Source organism: Ranitomeya imitator, chromosome 2 (assembly GCF_032444005.1).
Source record: "Ranitomeya imitator isolate aRanImi1 chromosome 2, aRanImi1.pri, whole genome shotgun sequence".
NCBI lineage: Eukaryota > Metazoa > Chordata > Amphibia > Anura > Dendrobatidae > Ranitomeya > Ranitomeya imitator.
The window spans coordinates 771,218,368-771,231,665 of NC_091283.1; the positions used below are offsets into that span (position 1 = coordinate 771,218,368).

The following is a 13,298-nucleotide window of genomic DNA, read 5'->3' on the forward strand; positions in this document are numbered from 1 at the left end:
ACATTCAATTGTACCATAAGATGACGGAAGTTATGTTCATGAATATGAACTTTAATCACATGTTCTGTATTTTCTGCAGAGGAGTTAATTGGGGGTTATGTCCAGTTCCGAGTAATTAATAATGAAAGAGCGCCTCTGGCGTTATGTCCAGGTATAAAGGTGACTGCATGCAATGCAGAACATGTAAGTATTAATAATGCATCACATAATGTTTTTAATAAATACTTTGGTCCTTTCTTATTTTGACAAATGCAAATGAAGTACCATAAATTACATTCCTATGTCAGCAACCCTTATTAATTTGAATGGTTCACCACAAACTGTCAAATATTCTTAAAGGGAACCTGTCACCCCCAAAATTGAAGGTGAGCTAAGCCCACCAGCATCAGGGGCTTATCTACAGCATTCTGTAATGCTGTAGATAAGCCCTGATGTATCCTGAAAGATGAGAAAAAGAGGTTAGATTATACTCACCCAGGGGCGGTCCCGATCCGGGGCCTCCCATCTTCTTACGATGACGTCCTCTTCTTGTATTCACGCTGCGGCTCTGGCGCAGGCATACTTTGTCTGCCCTGTTGAGGGCAGAGCAAAATACTGCAGTGCGCGGACGCCGGGAAAGGTCAGAGAGGCCCGGCGCCTGCGCACTGCAGTACTTTGCTCTGCCCTCAACAAGGCAGACAAAGTACACCTGCGCCAGAGCCACAGGGTGAATGCAGGAAGAGGACGTCATCGTAAGAAGATGGGAGGCCCCGGACCAAACCGTGACTCCCATCGAACCAAACCGGACCGCCCCTGGGTGAGTATATTCTAATCTCTTTTTCTCACCTTTCAGGATACATCGGGGGCTTATCTACAGCATTACAGAATGCTGTAGATAAGCCCCTGATGCTGGTGGGCTTAGCTCACCTTCGATTTTGGGGGTGACAGGTTCCCTTTAAACCTACACTAATAAAAAATGCAAATTATATATTGGTATCTAATTTACTTTTCTTATTTATTTTGTAAATTGTCTCTTCAGAGAGGAAGAGGACTAGAACTCTAGTGCCACCTATTGGAAGTAGCAATCCTAAAAGTCAATATTGACCTTTTAATGAGCCTTGTCACATGACTTAAGGTACCGTCACACTAAACGATATCACTAGCGATCCGTGACGTTGCAGCGTCCTGGCTAGCGATATCGTTCAGTTTGACACGCAGCAGCAATCAGAATCCTGCTGTGATGTCGTTGGTCACTGCAGAAAGTCCAGCACTTTATTTGGTCGCTGGACTCCCTGCAGACATCGCCGAATCGGCGTGTGTGACACCGATTCAGCAATGTCTTCACTGGTAACCAGGGTAAACATCGGGTTACTAAGCGCAGGGCCGCGCTTAGTAACCCGATGTTTACCCTGGTTACCAGCGTAAAAGTAAAAAAAAAAAAAAACACTTCATACTTACCTTCCGCTGTCTGTCCCTCGGCGCTCTGCTTCTCTGCCCTGTGTAAGCCCAGCGGCCGGAAAGCAGAGCGGTGACACAAAAATTGTGTCCTTCCCTCGCAACTCGGACTCCTTAGTTTTTCGGTGGCTGTTTACAGTGCAAAAGGGAAGGACATATGCCTACAAAATGGCGCTTTTTACCATAGTAAAAACATACTCCCCCGTTGCGCGAAGCAGACTGCATTCCAGAATGAGTTGCCCTATTCAACTGCATGGATTCCATAGATGATTCAGACCATGTTTCCCTTGGCCCCGGATTTCTGGCACATTGGGGTGTCTCTTTATGTCTCTGATGAAGACGACAATCCACCTGGATACTCAGTTATGACTGCCTCAAGGGAAACTGGAGTATCATACAGGGCTAAGGCATCCTTTACCCTTCACAGAACTGGCTACGGAGTGCGGGGTCAGTCCACTTAGTGTCAGTGGACCACTCCCAGAACTCGGAGCAATACTCTCCTGCCGGCCGATCTCCCTGCTGAAGCTGATGTGGATGGGGTTGTCATAGATATGACCCAGCAACAGAAAACATTTCTCCACTGTCTGGAGTGACTGGGAGTCAGATGGGAGAAAGAATGCCCATGCTTGGGGGTCACCCTGAAGGAGTGAGATTATTATCCTCCCACATTGCTCCACGGTTTCTGAGGAACAAGGACGTAATCTGAAGTATAGCTTAAAGACCTCACAGAAAACAACAAACTTGCCACTCTGTTGTCGGGTGTCCTGGGACCAGTGGTTCCTTACCTGTCCCTAATGCTAGAAGGCACCCTAGCTCACCCTGCTCCCTGGATTACTTCTCATGGTCAAGATGCTGGGGCCATTTACCTTGCCTAAGGGTACCGTCACACAGTGGCATTTTGATCGCTACGACGGTACGATTCGTGACATTCCAGCGATATCCTTACGATCTCGCTGTGTCTGACACGCTCCTGCAATCAGGGACCCGCTGAGAATCGTACGTCGTAGCAGATCGTCTGAAACTTTATTTCGTCGCTGGATCTCCCACTGACATCGCTGAATCGGTGTGTGACGCCGATTCAGCGATGTCTTCACTGGTAACCAGGGTAAACATCGGGTTACTAAGCACAGGGCCGCGCTTAGTAACCCGATGTTTACCCTGGTTACCAGCGTAAACGTAAAAAAAACAAACACTACATACTTACCTTCTGCTGTCTGTCCCCGACGCTCTGCTTTTCTGCACTCCTCCTGCATCCTGTGTCAGCGCCAGCCAGCCGGAAAGCACAGCGGTGACGTCACCGCTGTGCTTTCCGGCTGCTGTGCTTACAGTCAGTGCAGGAAGCACAGCGCTAGGGACAGACAGCGGTAGGTAAGTATGTACTGTTTTTTTCACTTTTATGATGGTAACCAGGGTAAACATCGGGTTACTAAGCGCAGCCCTGCGCTTAGTAACCCGATGTTTACCCTGGTTACCAGGGGACCTCGGAATCGTTGGTCGCTGGAGAGCTGTCTGTGTGACAGCTCTCCAGCGACCACACAGTGACGCTGCAGCGATTGACATCGTTGTCGTATCGCTGCAGCGTCATTTCAGTGTGACGGTACCCTTAGCTGCTGAATCTGCTCTCAGTCTGTACCCTTCCCCCACCCAGGGAAGAGGGGAACAGTAGTATACCGTAGTACACCTGCCAGAATAACAAGGTAGTAACAAGGGGTAATGAAAAATACCAGACAAATATACTCACACATATAACAGAGGAATACAATAAGGAGTGGAGGTTGGGGTGAAATCAAAGTGCGAGAAGAAAAGGAATTATCAAAGACTAAAAACATAGCAGTCACAGATAAATCCACCAAACGCCTTCTCCAATAATAACTGTTGTGAATTCTGTTATCAAACTTCCTCCTGTGGTCATGAATGGTACTTCGGCGAGTTCTGTCCATGGACTCCCTCTGATGGCTGTGAGTGGAGCTGCTGCTTCTGAGGTTCCTTCCACAGGTGACGTAGTTTATTCCTTGGCTGGTTGCTCTATTTAACTCCACTCAGATCGTTACTCCATGCCAGCTGTCAATGTTCTTGTACTGGTTCAGTTCGCTCTTGGATCTTTCTGGTGACCTGTCTACTCCAGCAGAAGCTAAGTCCCTGCTAGTTAATTATTTGTTCATTGTTTCCTTGTCCAGCTTGCTTTCATGATTTTGTCTTGCTAGCTGGAAGCTCTGGGATGCAGAGTGGCACCTCCGCACTGTGAGTCGGTGCGGAGGTCCTTTTGCACACTCTGCGTGGTCTTTTGTAGTTTTTTGTGCTGACTGCAAAGTTACCTTTTCTATCCTCAGTCTGTTTAGTAAGTCTGGCCTCCCTTTGCTGAAACCTGTTTCATTTCTGTGTTTGTGACTTTCATCTTATCTCACAGTCAATATATGTGGGGGGCTGCCTTTTCCTTTGGGGAATTTCTCTGAGGCAAGGTAGGCTTTATTTTCATTCTCTAAGGCTAGTTAGCTCATAGGCTGTGAAGAGGCATCTAGGAAATGTTAGGTACGCTCCACGGCTATTTCTAGTTGTGTGATAGGATTAGGGATTGCGGTCAGCAGAGCTCCCACTTCCCAGAGCTTGACCTGTGTGAGTTTAACCATCAGGTCGTTCCGGGTGCTCCTAACCACCATGTCCATAACAGTACAGCTGGCCCAAAGTATTAATGCATCTCAATAGAGGGATAAGAGAAGTTCTGAGACCATTTTTTTTTCTCTGCAGTGTGTTTTGTCTTTCTTTTCCCCTTAACCCCTGGGTGGTTCAGGACACAGATGTAGATATGGACATTCAAGGTCTGTCCTCTTGTGTGGATCATCTCACTGCAAGGGTACAAAACATTCAAGATTTTGTGGTTCAGAATCCGATGTTAGAGCCTACAATTCCAATTCCTCATTTGTTTTCTGGGGATAGATCTAAGTTCCTGAATTTCAAAAATAATTGTAAACTGTTTATAGCTTTGAAACCCTGCTCCTCTGGTGACCCCGTTCAACAAGTAAAAATCATTATTTCTTTGTTGCGTGGTGACCCTCAAGACTGGGCATTTTCCCTTGCGCCAGGAGATCCTGCATTGCGTGATATAGATGCGTTTTTTCCGGCACTTGGATTGCTTTATGATGAACCTAATTCAGTGGATCAGGCAGAGAAGATCTTGCTGGCTTTGTGTCAGGGTCAGGGAAGTGTAGGTATATTGTCAGAAGTTTAGAAAGTGGTCTGTGCTTACTCAGTGGAATGAGTGTGCCCCGGTGGCAATTTTCAGAAAGGGTCTTTCTGAAGCCCTTAAGGATGTCATGGTGGGATTTCCCACGCCTGCTGGTCTGAATGAGTCTATGTCCTTGGCCATTCAGATCGATCGGCGCTTGCGTGAGCGCAAAGCTGTGCACCATTTGGCGGTATTCTCTGAGCATAGGCCTGAGCCTATGCAATGTGATAGGACTTTGACCAGAGCTGAACGGCAAGAACACAGACGTCAGAATGGGCTGTGTTTTTACTGTGGTGATTCCACACATGCTATCTCCGATTGTCCTAAGTGCACTAAGCGGTTCGCTAGGTCTGCCACTATTGGTACGGTACAGTCTAAATTTCTTTTGTCCGTTACTCTCATTTGCTCTTTGTCGTCCTATTCTGTTATGGCATTTGTGGATTCAGGCGCTGCCCTGAATTTGATGGACTTGGAGTTTGCCAGGCGCTGTGGTTTTTTCTTGGAGCCCTTGCAGTATCCTATTCCATTGAGAGGAATTGATGCTACGCCTTTGGCCAAGAATAAGCCTCAGTACTGGACTCAATTGACCATGTGCATGGCTCCTGCACATCAGGAGGATATCCGCTTTTTGGTGTTGCATAATCTGCATGATGTGGTCGTTTTGAGGTTGCCATGGCTACAGGTCCATAATCCAGTATTGGATTGAAGTCTATGTCTGTGTCTGGCTGGAGTTGTCAGGAGATACATGGTGATGTTCCATTGCTGTCAATTTCGCCTTCCACTCCTTCTGAAGTCCCTGAGTTTTTGTCAGATTACCGGGGTGTATTTGATGAGCCCAAATCCAGTGCCCTACCTCCTCATAGGGATTGCGATTGTGCTATTAATTTGATTCCTGGTAGTAAGTTTCCTAAGGGCCGACTGTTTAATTTATCTGTGCCAGAGCACTTCGCTATGCGGAGTTATATAAAGGAATCCTTGGAGAAAGGTCATATTCGCCCGTCGTCATCACCGTTGGGAGCAGGGTTCTTTTTTGTGGCCAAGAAGGATGGTTCTTTGAGACCTTGTATTGATTACCGCCTTCTTAATAAGATCACAGTCAAATTTCAGTACCCTTTGCCGCTGCTGTCTGATTTGTTTGCTTGGATTAAGGGGGCTAGTTGGTTCACCAAGATAGATCTTCGAGGGGCGTATAATCTTGTGCGAATTAAACCGGGCAATGAATGGAAAACAGCATTTAATACGCCCGAGGGCCATTTTGAGTACCTGGTTATGCCATTTGGGCTTTCTAATGCTCCATCTGTGTTTCAGTCCTTTATGCATGACATCTTCCGAAAGTACCTGGATAGATTCATGATTGTATATTTGGATGATATTTTGGTCTTTTCGGATGATTGGGAGTCTCATGGGAAGCAGGTCAGAATGGTGTTCCAGGTCCTTCGTGCGAATTCCTTGTTTGTGAAGTGGTCAAAATGTCTCTTTGGAGTTCAGAAGGTTTTATTTTTGGGTTTCATTTTTTCCCCTTCTACTGTTGTGAATTCTGTTATCGAACTCCCTCCTGTGGTAATGAATGGTACTTCAGCGAGTTCTGTCAATGGACTCCTTCTGGGGGCTGTGAGTAGAGCTGCTGCTGCTGCTGATGTTCCTTCCACAGGTGACGTAGTTTATTCTTTGGCTGGCTGTTCTATTTAACTTCACTCAGATCGTTACTCCATGCCAGCTGTCAATGTTCTTGTACTGGTTCAGTTCGCTCTTGGTTCTTTCTGGTGACCTGTCTACTCCAGCAGAAGCTAAGTCCCTGCTAGTTATTTATTTGTTCATTGTTTCCTTGTCCAGCTGGCTATCATGATCTTGCCCTGCTAGCTGGAAGCTCTGGGATGCAGAGTGGCACCTCTGCAACGTGAGACGGTGCGGAGGTCTTTTTGCACACTCTGAGTGGTCTTTTTGTAGTGTTTTGTGCTGACCGCAAAGATACCTTTCCTATCCTCAGTCTGTTTAGTAAGTCTGGCCTCCCTTTGCTAAAACCTGTTTCATTTCTGTGTTTGTGACTTTCATCTTATCTCACAGTCAATATATGTGGGGGGCTGCCTTTTCCTTTGGGGAATTTCTCTGAGGCAAGGTAGGCTTTATTTTCTATCTTTAGGGCTAGTTAGCTCTTAGGTTGTGAAGAGGCGTCTAGGTTGTGTTAGGTACGCTCCACGGCTATTTCTAGTTGTGTGATAGGATTAGGGGTTGCGGTCGGCAGAGCTCCCACTTCCCAGAGCTTGTCCTGTGTGAGTTTAACCATCAGGTCGTTCCGGGTGCTCCTAACCACCAGGTCCATAACAAATAACCAACAACAACCTCCAGCCATGCAGCATAAGCTACTCTGACAATGAGCGCTAGCCAGGACCCAAATTATATAGGAGATGGGAGTGGCTAACAGTGCACAGCTGAGAGCCTTAAGCTCCAGGGGCTCTCAACTGAGGCAATTAACCCCTGCACTGCCAAAATAAATTTACACTGTTTAATTAGAAGGTGAAATGCTTCTAATCAGTGCAGGAGTAGGAGAAATCAGAGGCTGTGGTGTTCTGGCTCCTCTCTGTCCTGGTAAACCCGTTACACAACCTGTCCAGTTTTGAAGCAACACTCATTGTGCATTAATTTATCTTACTGTTGTTGCAAATGGAACAGACAAAAGGTAGAAATAATAGGCAATTAGCAAAACAAGAAAAATGTAATAACACCCGCGCTCATTCACACTTCAAAAGGTACTACTTAAAGCAGCAAAGCAGCATTGAACACCCCTGGCGGTGTAAATAGGCTGAGGAACAAAAACTGAAAAAAGTATGTCACTGCGCTAAGCGACTATTTACTTAAGATGAAACACAAAAAAACAAGAAAGCAACAAGATGACAAAAAAAGCAAAAAATAGATGGTAAACACTGAAATAACAATCCATTGGGTATCAAAAAGATACTTTAGAAAAGTGAGGGTAGTTATACAATTGTTGGCCTGTCTTCAGTGCACTTCCTTCAAACCATATCCTATGTAATTACTTCCAATCAAACAAGAGCCCAACAAAGGCTGTTGAACAGATTAAAATGCTACAGACCAACTAGGTTGTAGTTGCAAATATATATCGCGAGGGTAACTCTAGAAAAAAGGAGGAAGACAACTTGTTTTGTATACATAAATGCACGAATATGCCTCCGATCTAAGCAGCCTCTTAAGATACAGGCATTCAAGGGAGAGACATACACATAAACCTGGTCATATTCCAAACGTCACCGTTGCAATAATGTGATTGCACTAGTATTGATAGATATCCATGATCAATCACTGTACATATGAGAGACATACATACACATATAAATAAATAATATGCACCTGAATTCAAATAGCAGTGATATTATTGCGCTAATATCAGGAATACGATTGTCCGTAAAAGGATATATTGTTTGTGAACACTCACTATGCATCCGATGATCCTGTTTTGGGAGCAAAGCAAAAAAATGGACACAGTGATAGAACGCTCAACCAGAGGCTCAACCAAGGCTTCTAGTAGAACGCGTGTGGGAGCAAATGGCGTGTTCTCAGAAAAGAAAGATCTATGGGAAATAGCCTTGTTAAATGAATATTTAAAACATGAGCGCAATCCGAAAAGACTAATTGTCCCCCCCAAAAAAAAACTGGCAGGTGATTTTGGAATTTCCATTATTCAACAAGACTGGGATAGTATGTTTTTAAATTTTTCTATGAAAAATGTTTAATTCCCTATTCAGAAAAACGAGGAGATATCGTACGTAGAGCGAATCATACTATCAGAGACCTCTTTAATAGACTTCAACCATTTAAACAAATAGAAGTCTCAAATATTTCTAATAATATTGTGCAACACATCAAAAATAAGGAAAATGAACTTTTTGATAAACAAGTGAATAATTTAGTAAAGATACGTTCCATTTGAAGAACATTTACTAAATAATACATTTTGCAATGACGACCTGGGTATAGCAGCCAAATTCGATACATTGGATGAATACTGGATCTCTATGGATAAATAATGCAGTTTTGAGGATTTTTCTCTGTGTGACAATTACAGTAAGGAGGCCCCTCTAGAATCTGATGAATTATCATTCCCTCTAATATCTGGATCTTGCCTTAACTTCTTGCCTTTGTCTCCCATTATGGCAGTGTCAAGTACATTGGAAGCTAACCATATTAGCACTGACCATCAAAATAAACATAAACATAACAACAAAAAATCCATAAAACCTAATGGACTCAACAAATGTATTCTTTCTGAGGGTGGTGATTCCATTCCCTCAGAGGAGATCCCTGATGACAATATGTGTGGAGCACCCAATACTCACATCAGTTTAACTCTAGATGGGGATTCCACATCCACAAATAAGACTATGGAACCATATACCCCAACTAATATACCTTTACCAAGTATACACCAATTGTTTCCCACTAAATCCAACACTATAAGCAAGCTGACTATCCCACAAAATAATATTAAGAAAACCCACTCTGAAAATGCTATCTTCGAGAGGGGCACGTTTAAAGGGGTCAGTCTAAATACAACCAATAAAGGGGAAGAAAACAATGAACGCAGACCACGGCATGTCAATTTCTCTTGCTAGTCTCCCCAAGCGAAATTACATCAATAGAATGTATTGAACATGCGGATTCACCTGCGTTCAATAGACGGAAGCGCTTTGGATGCAAGGAACATGTGCTGTGTCCAAAGCGCTACTAGTTCCGGGTCGTGGGCGCCCGGCCTTAGGTTATATGCGCACGTTCAGAATTTGCAGCTGAAAATTCTGGTGCAAATCCTGATGTGTTGGCAGGGAAAATGCTGCACAAAATACACTTGTTTTTGCCTTGTTTTTGATATGCATTTTTTTGGCATATTTTCCCCACTAATTAGTATGGGTGAAAAAAGCTGCAATAATTAGCATGCTGTAATATTGAATCTGCTGCATATCTGCTAGTAAATAATAAGTGACTTATGCATTCACTTTGCTGGGACAGCAAAACGTTGCATTTTTTCTGTGCCAAACGTGCACTGAAAAAAATGCATCAAACATGCAATATGTGCACATAGTCGTAAACACAATTTGCACCACATTTTTTTTCTTCCACCACAAATGTATCAAGGTCTACTGCAAAGTTAGAATATAGCTAGAAATGAGCACATTGATATGTGGGACTATGTTCCAGCATTTAGTTCAGTGGTACCTAGCAGCTACACGGGAGGCCTGCAAAACTCTTATATGACGTTACTTGTGGGGGCGGCATTGGTCTCTGCTCGCTCATTCTTTACTTACAATGTGCAATGACAGTGCGCTCTGCTGCCGTCTCGTCAATTCTCACCAGAGCCAGTAAGAGAGTGCATTGTCACTGTGCACTGAGAAGAACAGTGCGCAGTGATAGGAATCTAGTGAGCGCCCATCAGAATTGACAACAGACATCTGCTTAGTAGAGCAGTGACCATCTAAGCCCTGAAATGAAGGTCACTCATGACACTTTATTTCAGGGAATGGGCAAAAGCTGTGGCATTGACCTCAGCCTCTGTCCCCTGATGATGAATGATTTGGGTATCCCAACATTTGCTGGGATTCTCTAATGAGGCTTCATCAAAGATGAAGTAATATAACAAATAAAGCAGTTAGATAGTGTAGTTAAGGAAAGATAGGGAAGTTTAAATTAAAGTACCGGTATATTAGAAAAAAAGATCTGCCTTCACAATCCAATTTTCTTTCCCTCACTGAGCAGCCACAATTAGATAGCAATCCCTAGTAGGCCTCATGTTCTCTCACTGATCTATCTAACCGTCCTTCGCATCTTTGCTATGTTCATTAGCACAATATTGGAGTGCAGCAATGTCTGACAATGAGGTGCTGTAGAAAGTTTGTTATATAGTTGGGAACATCTTAGAAGGGAGCCTGCATAGTGCCATGCTTTGGTATCCACCACAGACAATCTTTGACCCCAACCAAACCTGTGTATCTGTAAGCAGATTACTGGGATGCAACACACAGACAAGGACACGGCAGAAGTAACCAACTAGTCATTGTCTTAACACGGATACTGGTACGGGCAGGGGCTGAAATTCAGCCCTGGCATTTGAAATCACACAGGCCCATGTTGTCCCTGTCCCCGTGAACCGAATGGGATATATTACTAATATTACCCTGGATGGAGGAAAGGAAGATTTTCTACAAGACCAATATGTCTAATGATACCCGTGGCCTGCTGGGGAAAGTGACGGAGTCAGCGACTTTGTGCTCCATCACAACTCTTAACAGTATGGGTATCTTGAGAACACCGATTCTGTTAACAACGTAGCAGACAAGGAAGCCCATGATCAGCCAGGCCCTTCGGGCATTTGCCAGAGTTGCCAGATGGCCAGTCCGGTCCTGCACTGATATATAGAGGGATCAATTTTGTAAGAAGCAAATTATGCAAATATAGGACATTAGAAGTACAGAACATTAGCTTAGATGAGAATAAACACACAATTACACTTGCAACTGGAATCCTCTGTGTTATCCAGCTACTTTTTTTAGTAGGTGCAACATTCACTACAATAAGAACACCACTAAAATGGTTCTCAAATATGGTTCACTTGGATTTGGGTGCTAAAAGGGGTCACCCATACTTCCTACTAGGCCGCAAGTCCTTCTAACAAAGTCAAATAATGCTCTATGGGTCATCCTCACACTGGCAGTCCCATCTGCTGCACAGCCCCAGACCGAACCCTGTTCCTTACGTCAGCATTAGAAGCAAAAGCCTAATCTACCCACACCTCATGACTACCACAGGGAACGTCCACTTCCAGATTGGGGCCTACACCCAGTCTTCAGTGCATGACCTGCGACGGTCGTCTATCGAGCAAAGACAGATGACAGTTGAACCTTGGATGTTGACCGGTGTAGTCTGGTCCACGTGTCTTGACTGGGAATGGGCTAGGCCTCAGGTCTTGATTTGCGTAGCTTGAGTTTTGACTTGCAACATCCATACCTTGCTCATGACACCTGGTTTGTCTAGGCCTACAAGCACACTCCGGTGAAACGGCGTTGGCGTTCCTCTTAGCACACGTCCTGATCGTTTGACTTCCTGGCCCCAAATATGTTCCCGCCTTGTCACTACAGCCTTTTATATGGGGTGGCTGTGAAACAAACGTCACCTAACCCGATGCTCTTCTTAGACCCGTCCTTTCCGCAACACTTTCCTTATACTTTAATTATGTAGGATTCTATTTGAACAGTAGGTGGATGTCTTCGTTCACAAATGGCAGACAGTGCTGGGGAATCTTATCTTCCATGGCACACCCATCACACACAAAAAAGCCCCATGTCTACACAACATATTTACATGACCCCCTATAAAGAAACAATATGGACATTTACCCATTAAAGGGCAGTTGCCTCTTGCACTAGGTTAATTGGACCTGTGGAATGGCAGTACAGTGCCCACATTATTGTTTAAGCGGCAGTCATAATAGGGTTATGACACCTGAAACAGTATGAACTCAAAATGCCATAATAGAGTTCAAGGATATATAAAGGGTGGTGATAATGCTCCTCTGGGAACCTCCTTAGATCCTTTTATGATTGGGCACCATCAGGTGATAATGACATTTGTAATAGATGTTTATTTTTGTTTAATACATTTGCAGCATTGTATTGGAGGAGGTGGATACATGCCTGAAGGAAATCCTAAGCAGTGTGGAGACTTTGCATCTTATGACTGGGATGGTAGTGGAAAACATCTAGGCTGGAGTTCAAGCAAAGCAATAACTGAAGCAGCCGTCCTTCTTTTCTATCGTTAGTTTAATTATATGCTTCATCAAACATAAGTTGCAACTCTGAAATTTACAAAAGTAGTGCAAAATAATTCCTGGAAATTGTATTAAATATTCAAAACAAAAAAAAATTGCATAACCATGTACATCACCATGGAATCAATGGAGTTCTAAAAATAAATAATAATAATTATAATAATCATGATTTCAGAGTGAATAAAGATTTACACTTACATCAATAAAAACAATATTTCTGCAAGTAAGGTGTCTTTCATACTTCTGATTTTTACACACTGTACGTGCGCATATTATATTTTACAGAACTAATCACAAGAACTGGAAGATCTGGAGCAGTTGGACCAGAGCATTTATCAAATCTGCAGCAATCAGCCTCATAAGTGATACATCATTGGAATCAGAGTCACTGCCATTACATCATGCTGCTCTCAGCTGGGGTAGCAATAACTTGGTGACAAATTTCCTTTAAAATAACACTGGCACCCCTCTACACTGAGTACTCAGCCAGGGAGCAACACCACAATAACAGCATCGCACTGCCTGAAACAGCCCAGAGACTGCAGTGGAAGAGTCCCCCATCGAGTGGGGTGAAGAGAGCATTAGTTTATTTTTATGATTTAAACAGGCACAGTTGGACTTTATTATTACTAAAAAAGTGGTATATTGAGAGTCATTAGAAAACGGAAGGGAGGCTCACTCTAAAGTCATTATCATAAGGAGGCACACTGGGGGGTTGTTATCATAAGGGACACACTGAGAGGTCATTAGCAAAAGGAGGTTCATTGGGGCATTGCTATCATAAAGGAGAACAATTATCATATAGAAGCA

At 43.8% G+C, this 13,298-nt stretch overlaps 1 protein-coding gene across 1 annotated transcript in view; it reads left to right on the plus strand.

Annotated features, from left to right (window-relative positions):
- The window catches only part of LOC138667769 (intelectin-1-like), a 49,967-nt gene extending 37,258 nt beyond the window's left edge, over window positions 1-12,709 (plus strand). Inside the window, exons 7-8 of the mRNA XM_069755864.1 lie at window positions 80-183; window positions 12,327-12,709. Coding sequence (XP_069611965.1) covers window positions 80-183; window positions 12,327-12,479 — 257 coding nt within the window. The 3' untranslated portion in view covers window positions 12,480-12,709. The remainder of the gene's footprint in view (window positions 1-79; window positions 184-12,326) is intronic.
- Window positions 12,710-13,298: the final 589 nt, after the last annotated feature.